Source organism: Cololabis saira, chromosome 10 (genome assembly GCF_033807715.1).
Source record: "Cololabis saira isolate AMF1-May2022 chromosome 10, fColSai1.1, whole genome shotgun sequence".
Lineage (NCBI taxonomy): Eukaryota > Metazoa > Chordata > Actinopteri > Beloniformes > Belonidae > Cololabis > Cololabis saira.
Window position 1 is genome coordinate 35846794 of NC_084596.1, and position 14089 is coordinate 35860882.

Sequence of the window (14089 nt, forward strand, 5' to 3'; positions counted from 1 at the left end):
TGACTTGCGAATACTTCCATGACGGCAGAGAGAGGTCCATCCCCATCACGATCCCTACTGCCAACATTCCTGTTGTTGTTTTAAGGAATTTAAACATATATTGACTAGCTGTGTTCTTAAACCACTGAGGTTTAATAACTGATTATTCACTCGACTTTCCTTTGTATTTAACTACTTTTGAGTTAGTCTACTGTTATTAATGCTGATGCTCACAGGCAAATACATTTTCTCTAAAGTACTCACGCCACCAGACTAATGTCTGCTAAAGGCAGAGTTTTGAAAAGTAGCTCCAATTTGCTTAATTCATTGATTAATTGCATTATCCCGGGAATTGGATGTCAAATGTATTCAAGGCATTATATTACACAGCAACTCATCAGAAGCAGTAATAATGCCACGCACGTATAGAGGTTAAAAAATTTAAAAGGACAAAACAACATTTTTTTACCCAGCATTTCATTACCCATGGCCTTTTAAATTGTACTCCAATCTTTTATCCAGAAGGGGGAATTAGCCGAGCCCTCTCATCCATGCAGGGTTTCTTTTTATATTAAAGATGGTGGATATGAGTCAGATCAGCTCCCAGATGGCACTGGAATTGGCCACAAATTCCTGCCTCTTTATCCCAACATGATGTGTACTCTGTGGCACGACAGCCAGGAAAGATTTGGGGGAAAAGATGAAAAACTTTGATAACACAGAAAGCGATGACAGAGGGCAGCTGAAAGCACGAAAATATGTGGTGTTTATGGGTATGGAAACTGGTAAAAAATTAAAATAAAAACAAATATGCTCTAGAAAGGACTCACTGTTTATTCATTGTTTTTGTTAGATGAGGTAACACCCATGCTACCTCATAAAGCCTTAAGTAACACATGAAATATAGATGTAGTCTTTTTTGTCTGTCTTTTTCAGTTCATTATAATCACTTTAAGATGTCTGTAAAAAAAAAGAATAAATAATCTCAGCCTCAACTCAGGGTTAGCAGCTGATTTTATTTTCTCAAATCTTTTTTATTGTCAGTGGTATAATCAGATGTGAATGGTCCACAGGGGCTTTTGTAAATCAATGAAATTAGTGATTTATTTATTTATTTTTCTGTGAAAATGTCAGCTAAAAACAGTCAGGGTGGCGTGTTTTGTCAGACGCATTATGTTAATAGTCTTCACAGCAAAGTAGTACCGCCATCAGACTGCTCAAAAAAAGAAGTCTTGAGCAGAAAATGGCTGGGGTGTTTATGTTTGAATTTTAATTTTAAGATTACTGTCTGCAGACTTTCAGAGTTAGTATGTTGGGCCTGGTATTTAACAGACAACCTTTACAGGGTGAGTCATCTCTTATTTTCAGAATATGAAATACTCTATTGATGAGAAATACTAATCTGAGCTTCCATCATATTAAAAAAATAAAATAAAAAAGACTTGCAAGTGTGATAACAACTGTACAAGAGGTTAGGTTAGAGATTTAGACTCTAAATTCTGTGAGATGCCTTGATATTACTTTTATTGTGAACTGGCATTGTACAAATACACTGACCTAAATTAAGTCCGACTGATAGATATATGTACAGTACATATCCTTGAAGCCTAATATTTCTTTCACAGTGTTTTTCTTTTTTTTAATAACCTACACTGATTAAAAATGGTGAATGACACTGGGGGCAGCTGGGCAGACATTTAGCATCTCCAATTTGGAAACCCCAGTACTCAGCTGGAAAAAGTTGGATTGTCCACTTGAAGTGAAAGAGTTCAAGTATCTCAGGGTGTTGTGCAAGATTAGGGGAAGAGGAGCATGAGATTGATGCATGCGGTAGGTAGTATAAACGTTACTCTTTCAGGGAAGGCATTTGTTTGAAACCAAAGGGCTTTTCCACTAGTTCCTACTCAGCCCGACTCGGCTTGCCTCCACTCGGTTTGGCGCTTTCCCACTAGGGGTCTAACCGTGCCGAGTAGATACTTTTTGTATCTACTCTGCCGAGGTTCTAAGTGGGCTGAGTTGGGCTGAGTCGGCTGTATCTGACATCATCACACTACAGGCCACCGATTGGTCAGGGGGTTGGGAGTTAGACGTCTGAGTTAGGAGGCGGAAATCGGCGAATGAGCGACTCTGGCGGCGGCTTCTTGTTCATTGTATTCGACAGGCAATGACAGTGCAAAAGTCTGTTTGGTGATCCAACTCTGAGGTGCAGATGTTCATAAACCTGGTGGCTGAGGAGAGAATTAAAAAGGGATCTAGATGGGCGATAAGGAACGACAAGATCTAAGAAAAATTAAAAAGCGTCCCCGCTTGAAGCTTCTCTCACTCTCAATTTTTAACTTGATATCGAACACAAGCCACATCTTTAGTGTTGTCTTCTTCGTTTAGATCAGGGGTCTCGGACTCCAGTCCTCGAGCGCTGCATCCCTGCATGTTTTAGATGTTACCCTGCTTCAGCACACCGTGATACAAGGAGCTGTGTCAACAACGGAGTTCTCCAGACCTTGTTGACAAGCTGGTGACGACCATTAATTAGAATCAGGTGTGTTGATACAAGGAGACACCTAAAACATGCAGGACTGCGGCCCTCGAGGACTGGAGTCTGAGACCCCTGGTTTAGATCACACAATCAAATATGTCACAGCAGCTTCTCTCCCACTCGCCTACTTCTGCTCCAGGTGCTGAATTGTTATGGAAAAGAAACCAGGCCGAGTTGAGTTGAGATGAGCTGAGATGAGTAGAGCCGAGTAGGTTCTAGCAGGGGTGTCCAAAGTCGGTCCTCGAGGGCCGCAGTCCTGCATGTTTTAGTTGTTTCCCTGCATCAACACACCTGATTCTAATTAACGGTCGTCACCAACTTGTCATCAAAGACTGGATAGTTATGTTGATGACCAAGCTCCTTGTATGTATCACGGTTTGATAAAAAAGGGACATGTCTAAAACACGCAGGACACCGGCCCTCGAGGACCAACTTTGGACACCCCTGTCTCGACCAACAGCTCCTTCACCGGCCCGGGACTCCCCCCTCTGCCTCCCTCTGGTGGTCGCTCCAATTATCTCCCAAATTAAAAGCTCCTTACCTGCTGTTAATTAATAAAAGCCCCCCCGGGAACCTGTGCACCTTGGTGCGTCTGGGCTCATGGATACTTGCTCTGGAAGACTTGTTCTGCGCCACTGATCATCCCCCCTCCCTACAGCTCCAACCCCATCCTACTAGGACGATCCCTCTTCTCCCTCAAGGACGCGCCTCCCAACACACACTTCTCTCCAAAGAGAGAGATGCAGGTATGAAGTGGATGAAGTGGAGGTGGGGGAGAGCTGGAGCAGCAGGGACTGCTGTCCGCTGAGACACCGACAACACGGGCAGGATGTGCTGTGGTACTGACGACTTTCTTTCCTGCTCTGCCTCGAGGAGGCGGTCGCAGGTGTAGCCTCTTTACTCACCTCCAGCCTACTACTACTCTCCATCTCTCATTTCCACACACACCACAGCCTCGCCCCCTCCCTCTCACGCACAGGAAGGTATGTTTACGCGCCTGAGTGGGGAGAAGAAGCTCGCGGTGGATGAATCCCGGTGCGTCTCCTTTGTGCGCCGCGGCGCTCCGCTGTTGTGAACGTGATGCCGGCTTTACGGACCGCTCAGATGACCTGAAGCTCGCAGCACCCCGGCCATAAAGAACAGTCCTATTGATAATAACCATGGCTGATCAGGTAAGACGACGCAATTTTCTTCAATCCACCTTGTGCGTTCTGCACAATACCCAAAAACACGCACACGCACACACGCATGGGCAGCACAGATCTATTATCCCACCACACTTTTTTACCTCAGTTAAGAACGTGGGGCATTTATTACTCTTAAATGAATGGACTTTCAGACTGTCTCTGCAACAGAAAAGCGGCTGTAAACTAACCGTTATGTTCACATTTTTTTACTCACTGTGTCGGATTTCTGCATTATTTCTGACCTCAAGGATCGCTGTGATATTTCTGTGTTCAGGTGACCTAAATCATTTGTCAGGTTTAAAATCGTAAGGGCGCTCAAACCATCAATTATTCATGGTGTTGTTCAAGAGCTTTTTTTTTTTTCCTCTTCTCAATGAATTCATAAATAACTTATTTATATCTTAAAAAATAATGACCGCGTGGTGTGAAATATAGCAGCCAATGACCGAAGTACGGCTCTGAAGGAAGCAGCAGGGTCGGGTTGTAGAAGTAAAAGAATGAAAAAGACAGCGCTTGTAGTATTAATTTTGTATTGTGCGCCGTGTTTGCCCCAGTTTCTCCTGGCGAGAGAGGGATTAACCCCTGACACACCGGCTCAGCCCGCAGAGCCCGGTTTCCCATCTCTGCAAGTAGATATCAGACTGTTAATGCATGCTTAATTGATTAACTCCAATCAGGCTGCCCTATCTGAGCTCCCTCGTTGATCCTATGTGGAGCTTTTGTCTGTGTGTGTGTGCAAGAGCGTGTGAGTGTGTTTAAACATACATAGGTGTCACAGCGACCACGCCTCAGTCATGCCATATTACAATAACACGTTCTACAACAATACACTGCACAGCACAAAGTGATATTTAACTATACAAAAGCCTACTATGAAATAATGTACAGAACAGTATAGTGTTGAATCGATGCGTGGACTAAAACCCACCACAGATAAGATACACTGTTTTACTACTATGTTAAACCACACCAAACTATTTATAAACGCTACACTTGTGCAGTGGGTCATTTCTTATAATACCATAGCACTATACTCCAGAGTCTTACATTGTATAACAATGGATTCCACAGTATTACAGTTATACACAACAACAATATACTACACCATACTACAGTATAATGACACAGTATGATACCCGGACCATCAGAACACAGCTGTCATGCAAGGAAAGCAAAAGAGGAGAGAACAATAAATGACAGATCTGATTTTGTAAAGGTTATTGAAGTAAGTGTAAACACTTTAAACTGAACTCCCATTTCTTCAGCAGAGAAGGGCTTTGTATGTTGAAATTGGATCTAAAAAACTTTCCACCAGTGACGGGTCAGTAAGGTCTGCAGTTTTGATGGCAATATCTGAGTTGAGATGATTGCTTCAGCAAAGAGAGGAGTTGACTCAGAGTGATCCAATTTGAACCTATTCTGTTGTAAGTGGGCCTATCAGTTTAACAGAAGTATGCCTGATGTGCCAAGAGATTGCTGCTGTGTACATAGTACATCAAGACAATTTTTATAAACTTGTCAAAAGGAGGGTTTCCAGTAGTAGGCATCCGGGGTAAATTTACTGGACATCGATTGTTGTGTCTTAGTTACAAGGAATCATCCAATTAGAAATTTGGGGGACTTCTCTGGGGCTGAAATCACTGCCATGGGGAACTTCAGCACTGCTATGAAAGAAAGCTGTACAGGGCGTGTTGTTAGCTCAGGGCTGTTTGGGTATGCCTCAGGCAGGGAAACAACATTCAACCCTCTCCTGATGTCCCCTTCATGTTTGAGCTCTCTTCTCATTAATCACCACCATCCCTGATGTGCAAACACAGAAAAAAGGAACCCAACCATCTCAGCTCCCTCCATCTTATTTGTTGTTTATGTTGATTTTGCGTTGAAAATGTTACAGAACAGGTACATTGATGGATTGTTGTGTCACGTAATGGAGACACAGCAGCTTAAAAGGATGGAGGTAGAGGTGAGCTGTTATACTTTTCATGTCCGAGGTTTTAACACGGACCCCTACTAACGGAAACCTGCTCATGGATGTGGAAAGAAGGAAAAAGTCCTATAAAACTTCCTCCAACCTAATTTCCAGGGAGCAAATTTTTCAAAAGCAGTCAAGCATCAAAAAATCGGAAACAATTAAGAATCTACTGTCATTCAAACGTTCAAAAAACAAGCCTTAATTTGAAGGTGTTTTGCTTTTTAACTAGATAATATGGATTACTGGTAAACTGTGCCCATATTTTATTTAAGTGAATCAATACATTGATTAGGTGTGTCAATCTGTCTCTGTACCATACACAGCCTTCAAAACAACACTTCACAGCTTCACACTTTACCCGTTTTTCTTTTTTCTGTGTTTCACAACAACAGAGGATGTATAGATATAGTTAAAAATGTATAGTGTCAATTCCTATGTTGTAATAAAGCACAGAAGACCACAGTCATGTAAGTCTTACAATACAATTCTGACAAACAACACATTACACTGTTACAGACACTTAACTATGCCACATGATTTATTACTGTATTATGATATGAACTATGATGGTGACATGGTGTGTAGCCTTTATTTTAAAGTATCTAATGATGTTATTGCAAATAGATTTACAAATGTGACTAAATTAATGCTGGAGCTGCCATCTACTATGCTAAAGAAAGACAAACTCATGATGTGAAACCAATTTTCCTATTTCAGTTGCACCTGTGCAGTCAGTCATTTCTAAACAAGCCCAAGGCAGCATCAATGCAGCAAAGCCTAATTTGAGTGTATAGCGCTTAAAGTATCTAGTTTGTAGGATCATGTCAATCTCCTAGTCAAAGGTGTTGGGCTTAAAGTAAATTGGGAGAATTTCCTTTTATATACTAACGCTGAGCTACTGTTGTATTAGAGTGTGCGGCTGTTCTGTTTGCATCACTCTCCTCTAATTAAGTGCCAATAGAGCAGTTAGCTTTGCCTCAGGCAGACACGGAGCCACAGATGCCCAGCAGGACTGCTGGAGCTCCATTAATTGCAGTATTAATATTGATGAGGGTCATCTATGGTTGACCTGCTGCTATAGCAAAATGCACACACATGCACTGAAGCACATGCACAGTTTTCTCAGCCAAACTATTTGTCTTGTGATGGAGAAGTTCCTGTAACCCTCAGTATCAATTTCCCAAAGCATTTGAAATAGCAATTTTATTGTTTAAATATTTTGACCTGTTTTCATGTGAATTTTTGCTGCACTCACTTCGCACAATGTTCAGTACAGCTTGCAGCCCATATTACCTGAAATTGTAGCATCTCTCCTTCCACTCCCTCGTGTTTCACATAATCCTACGACCTCCTCTTTGTCTCATCTCTCCTCATTTGCTACAAGTCCTTGCCAGACTGCTGTCTCTTAAAGCCTTCAGTGGCTCTCCCTGCCTGTGTGTCTCCCTCATCTCATTACCCCACAACCCCACACCACTACCTTCTCTCTCCTCCCTTTCTTCCCTTTGACCTCCTGCTTTTTCATCAGCATCTTTCTCTCTCTGTCTCGCACACACACTGCTACCTCATCTGTCTCACTTCCATTGTTATCGCCTCCTTCTTTACACACAGTGACAGTAGAGACATCCCTGCCACCATTTGCGAGTGATAACATTTACTAGAACAGACAGTATATCTGCCAGACAGGTAGATACACAGCCTGTTTGTAACGCATTTTAAAGCCATAGTTTGTCACACCCAAGGGTTCAATTCTAGACGTGTACACTTAAGTCTTTTTTTCCTATCTGTCTCAATTTAATTCTACAGTACAGTATGTTTCTCACTACGGCGCCGCCCCTCCGCCGAGGGAGCACCCCCGTGCCGGTGAAACACCAGCTGCGGAGGGAAGAGGCCGTATCGGAGGACTGTGACTGGATCCCAGGCTTGGAGGAGCCAACCACGTTGCCTATCAGTGATACAGGATTGCCTCGGGACGAATCATTCGGCCATTTGGCAGCAGCACAACCAGCTTACCAAAGCCATGGCGGGGCACTGAAGATAGTCCTACTGGGACAGAACGGCGTGGGCAAGTCGTCACTTGCCTTATCCCTGGCAGGACAGTCGGACAGATCTCTCTCTATAGACTCTGAGACACAAGCTTGTGGTAATGACCAAACAGGGGTTGGGGACATTTTTAAGCTTCACAGTTTTATATGGAAGGTTGATTGTAGAGAACACATCTCTGTGAGATCAATGCATTCTTTACTTAGTCTTAAAACAGGTTCTCCCAAACTGCTAATTTGCTCATCTGTAGTATATCCTAACTAGGACAACATTTTTTTTAAACAATATTTTTATAAATTTTTCACTTTTACAAGTAAAGAATGGATACATAATATGATCCACTGAAATAACAAGCAAAACAGGCAAACAAACAAACAGAACAAAAAAAAAAAAAACGAAACAAAACACCAGCTCAGATCCATATAAATAATATCCTGGGTTACAGTAAAAATGCACAGTCTGACCAGTCAAGAAAATCAATGCAACATGATACTAGAGACATCAGGCTGTACATAGTTCAAGTAGGGCTCCCAAACTTTATAGAATTGGTCTGTTTTTGAATGTAATGTACATGTAAGGTACTTAATGGCACTAGATCAAACACCAATCTTTGCCAGCATTAACAGTTGGTACTTTTTCATTGATCCACTGCAATAAAATATTCTTCCTCGCTGCATAAGTAAGAATACAATACAGCCTTCAATTATGTTTTTACGTTAAGTGTTGTCTTGGGAGGCCCAATACGAGAGATACGGGGTCCATCTCCAGTTTTAAGTCCAATATCTTTTCTATTTCAGATAGCACATTAGACCAATACATTTGCCGTTTACAACATGACCAAAAAACAATGAGTTAGTTAGGGTACCAATTTCTATCTTGCATTTTAGGCACATGGGTGAGAGGGTAGGATTGAAGTGATGTCTACGGTTGGGGGATATGTGCATTCTGTGTATAATTTTTAACTGTATTGCTTGAGCGTGATTGCAAACTGAAATTAATTTAGCATGACTCCATACATCCTTCCATTCTTCATCCTCAATTATGATTTGAATTGATATGTTTATTTGGTCACGTTGTAAAAGTCAGTAGTCAATACAAAGTTTTTTGCATGTAGATCAAGCAAGGACCAAAAGGTGTAGACTGAAGCCAAAGCTTATTTTGTCTACCCTTTTAACACAATGTCAACGTCCCACTATTGTGCAAGATTTGAAAAAACAAAACAGTGACGTATGATCATCTACTTAATAGACCTCTGACCAGTCAGGGTCTGGACAAAGAACATCTGAGGGTATATAGGAGTGTCTGATACTTGGGTGTAGCTAAATTTATAGTGAACCCTGTGGATTATGTTGCAGGTTGAGATTATCAGTGGATTTTTGAGAACTAAGTGAACATGTCGATTTTGTGCTCTTTGAGCATTTCTTAAAATAATATTTTTATCTTTATGATGCTCTGCGGGGGCAGGTGGCTACAGTAGGGGAATGGTGTTATCATATTGGGGTGTGAGATTGGTCTGCACAAATTTGGAGAAAGTTCTGCAGACTGTGGAGTTGTGGAGCTCCACTATAGACTGGAACCATGCAACCTCCACCTTACAGAGCAGGCCAGACAGCTAGATTGTTCTTGGGTTTCTTGGAAAACTTTCACAGAAATCCAAGATATTTATTCATGTCAAGGTAAAGTGTCCAGTTGGCATGAATAGCTAACTCATGTATTACAGTGCTGTGAAAAAGTATTGTTTTTTTACTTTTTTGTCACACTTGCATGTTTCAGATCCTTACATCAATTCTAAATTCAACCACTGTGAATACAAAATGCAGTTTATAAATGATGATTTTATTTATTTGAGAAAAAAGCTATCTTGGTCTTGTGTGAAAAAGTGATGCCCCCTTTGGTAAATCATAAAATAACGGTGATTAACCACCTTTTTTGAAAGCTGAGTTCAATTTTACTAGCCACAACCAATTCTGATTAGTGTCTGACCTGTACATCATTCACATAGAACCTGTCTGACAACAGGAAGTAGGCTAAAAGATCTGAAGGAAGCACATCATGCCCCCAATTTAAAGGACATTCAAGAACTGGTGAGAAAAAAAATCAGTTTGGAAAGGGTTACAAAACCATTTATCAGACTTTGTGACTCCAGCGAACCATAGTGAGAGCCATTATCCATCAATGGAGAAAATATGGAATGCTGAACATTCCCAGGAGTGGCTGGCCTACCAAAATTACCCCAAGAGCACATTGACGACTCATCCAGGAGGTGTGGGGAGTGCTCATTGTTCAACAATAAGAAAGAAACTGAGCAAAATTTGTATCCATGGGAGAGTTTCAAGGCTAAAATCCTTGGTGACCAAAAAGAACATGAAGGACCATCTCACATTTCCCAAAAAACCTTGCTGAAAAATCTTAATGATCCCCAACACTTTTAGGAGAGTATTCTGTGGACTGATTAGGCAAAAGTGGAACTTTGTGGAAGATGTGCATCACATTACGTTTGGCATAAAGCTAACATAGTATGTCAGAAAAAGAACATCATATAACCAGTTAAACATGGGGGTGCTAGTGTGCTGGTCTGGATCTGAATGAAAACAATTCTCCAAATAAGAGTGAGACAAAATTCCTCCACAGTTATATGAAAGATTGATTGTGAGTTATCACAAACACCTGACTGCAGTGGTTGCCGCCAACAGTGATTCAACCAGTTATCAAGTTCAGGGGGCCATTCCTTTTTCACAGAGCCAGAGCGGTTTGGATAGATTTTTTTCCTTTCATTAAGGAACTTTTCATTTAAAAAATGTACTAAGGTTATTGTTGTCAGATATTAACATTTTCTTGATCATCTGAAACATACAATTGTGGCATTAAAGCAAAAACAGATGAAATCTAAGGGGGCAAATAACTCGACTTGGTGGTTTTGTCTTACCTTTTTTTTAATACAAGAGGATTATTGAGATTTTTTGGGCTTCCCTGTTTGTTAGTCAGGTACAAATGTGAAGGGTGGGGGTTGGAGGTGTAGGGACTTGGAGATAGTCACAGAGCCCAATGTGAGTGTGTTAAGATGACTACAAACTAAGTATAGCAGTAAGTAACATATTATTGTGGTGTTCAGCAGGGCTGGGCGATATGGACCAAAAGTCGTATCTCAATATTTTCTAGCTGAATGGCGATACTCGATATATATCGATATTTTTTCTGTGCCATAATTGGGGTTTCCCCCAAAGCATTATAGCATAGCATCTCTGTTAGCTTCATTTTTTTCTGAGGCAAACCCTTAAAAAAACAGTCAGTTTTAATACAAAGCCTCGTGCCAAATGTCACACAGGTTCCTTTATTAACAGAGGTCTGCACAATATCAAAATGTATAAAACAAATGAAATAAAAATAAACTGCCTGCATATATAGAATAAAAATGCTTCTTGAATAAAATAAAACAAATATCCCTTTCCTGCATAACAATTAAATTAAAATACACTGTGCAATTAATACAATGTAGACAGTAACAGGCAGACTTTTCCACTGAGGTTGACAGTTGTGCAAATAACAAAACATTTGTGCAAATCTCAAATAAAACATTCAAGTCAATTTGTCACAAAATAAGCTATATCAAAATCATGAAAAAAAAAATATCTTTTTATTTATTTATTTTTTTTAAATCGATATAAACGATATTGTCTCGTACCATATCACGTTTGAAAATATATCGATATATATTAAAACCTCGATATATCGCCCAGCCCTAGTGTTCAGACTACATGACTTGCTCTCTTGTAACTGACAGGTTAGCAGCATGTCACACTACACAATCTAACAAAAGCTTGATCTGCCAGTGATTGTCTGGTCTCCAAATATTCTGTCGATAAAAATCACACACAAAGGATGCAAAACAGAAGTTATTTATTTGAAAATAGATTATTTGAAGAAAAGAACAGTACACGGTGTATATATAATAAAAAATATCATAAAAACATGTTTTTATGATATTTTATCTTGTCGCTGCCTCTTCTTAACATCTCTTTGTTGGATGTTGTACAACGTCTCCCCGTTTACTTTGCAGGTTTTCCTCATGAGGACCTCACCCTGCGCTTTCCTCTGTCATTACTTGCAGCTTTGATATAGTGTCACCAACAGCTCCAGATATTTACTGTGCAAAATATCCAAACCATCTGTGTCTGGCATCGGAAAAGGCTTGGCAATATCTCAGTGCTTCTTTGAGTAGTTTACCAATCTGTCTGACTTACCCTTGATCAAGGGGTTTTTGTGAGTGAGCTTGGCAACTTGCAAATTGGGCTGAAAGTCCTGTAGTGTGGAAGTGGTTTAATGGAGGGTAAACATGGTGGGAAATACCACTCTAATTGTTTCTCCTCTGATTTCACAATGTTGACATGTTAATTAATAGAGCCTACTCATTATGGGGTTCCAATTTCAACAAGCTAAGGAGATTAATGGCAGCATAACGGGTGGTCATTTTTGAATTCTATTTCCCCTTGGAGTGCACACGGAGGATACATGAAAACAGTTCTCCTTTCCCCTCCCGTGTGGCCTCTGTCAGTGAGCAGGTCTGCATGTCACATAGATCACTGTAACACCAACGATGATTAAGTCTGACGCTCCACCCTTCAGCCAGCCAGTTGATCTGTCTTTGTCATCAGGCAATGGCTGCCAGGTCTAAATCAGTGACGCGACGTGCTCCTATATCAGGCCAAGTTAATTACTGCCCATGTTCTACTCATAAAGGGATAGAAAGAGGCACTTTCTTCACAAGATTAAGCGCATTTCCAAACTGCTGCTGTTATTAGAGTTTGACTGAGAACTGAAGTATTGTATCAAATTAATGAGCTACATGTAGAATTTTAAAAATGTGTAATTCAGCTGTTTAATTCAGCATAGTACAGTATGTTCAGTCAACCTTTTTTGGTTTGAATTTTTATTAAAGTAGTACTAATGGTTTAGAAATATGAAAACATTATTAATACAAAGGTCGAGTGTTTTACACCTACAATGCTTTTAACACATTTAGAAATATTTTGAATGTAATTATACTGTGGCTCTGACACAGATTATTTATGACCCTGGTTCCAAAAAAGCTGGGACACTAAATGTAAAAAATAAATAAATAAATAAACAAACAAAAAACATGATTTTTTTAATCTTACAAGCCCATATTTTATTCACAAAAGAATACAAATGGCATATCAGATGCTGAAATTGAGACATGTTTCCATTTCATGGAAAATCTTAGCTCATTATGAATCTGATGGCTGCAACACATCTCAAAAAGTTGGAACAGTGTGAAGTTTACCATTGTGTAGCATCCCCTCTTCTCTTAAAGGAGCATGAGGCAGGATTTATGAAAAAAAATTCCTATACGTTTAAAGTTTTCTAGTAATAATGTCAGATGAAGCGTTCCAAACCCAAAAGAATGAGCCCTCTAGTGTATCTCTCCGTTGCCTTGAACAGACTGTGTGCTGCAAAATGTGCTGCAATTCGGGCCCAAATTTCCCGCGCTGGGCTGCGGATGTGACGTCATATGACGCTGCATGCGCGTTCTCCCCGTTCTCCCGTGCCGGCTTCGCTGTTGGCTGCAGTACCCCCGACGGCCGTCGTGGTGAAGGGTGGCGCTAGAGAGTCTCATTTCTTAAAAGGAGCCTCAAGCTCCTTTTAACAACTTTCTGTAAACCTCTGGGAAGTGAGGAGAGCTGGAATTTAAGGAGAGGAATGTTGATACAGGATTCTAGCTGCTCAACAGTCCTGGGTCTCAGTTGCCTTAGTTTTAGTTTCATGATGCACCAAATGTTCTCTGTTGGTGAAAGGTCAGGTCTGGCAGACCAGTTCAGCACCCAGACTCTTTTCCTGCAAAGCCATGCTATTGTGATGGATGCAGTACATGGTTTAGGACTGTCTTGCTGAAATATACAAGGCCTTGCTGGAGGAGACATTTTCTGGATAGGAATATATGTTGCTGTAAAACCTCTATGTACTTTTCCACATTGATGGTGCTATTCTAGATATGGCAGGACATTGCATCCATAGAGTCCAAAATTAATTTAAAAGTTTGATTCATCTGACCACAGAACTACTTTCCTTTTGGTCTCAGGCCATATTAAATTAGCTTTGGTCCAAAGAAATGGTGGCATTTACGTTAAACATTTTTTCTTGAATTTCCCACAATTTTTTTGATGATGATTTGTGAATCTCTGCCCATCTGTGCAACTGAGAGGCTCTCTTTCCCAAAGATGCTTCTTTTACACTCAGTCGTGTTACTGGCCTGTTGGCAGTTACAGCTAACCTAATTAGTTGTCAGATGCCCCTCCACTTGCTTTTGATTTGGGCCAATTACATTTCCAGACTTTTTTTTAATCCCATCAACCTTTT

General features: G+C 40.6%; 1 protein-coding gene across 1 annotated transcript in view; it reads left to right on the forward strand.

Moving 5' to 3' along the window:
• Nucleotides 1–3256: 3256 nt before the first annotated feature.
• Nucleotides 3257–14089, forward strand: part of rem2 (RAS (RAD and GEM)-like GTP binding 2) — a 50157-nt gene continuing 39324 nt past the window's right edge. The window contains exons 1-2 of the mRNA XM_061732792.1: nucleotides 3257–3687; nucleotides 7478–7814. Coding sequence (XP_061588776.1) covers nucleotides 3676–3687; nucleotides 7478–7814 — 349 coding nt within the window. The 5' untranslated portion in view covers nucleotides 3257–3675. The remainder of the gene's footprint in view (nucleotides 3688–7477; nucleotides 7815–14089) is intronic.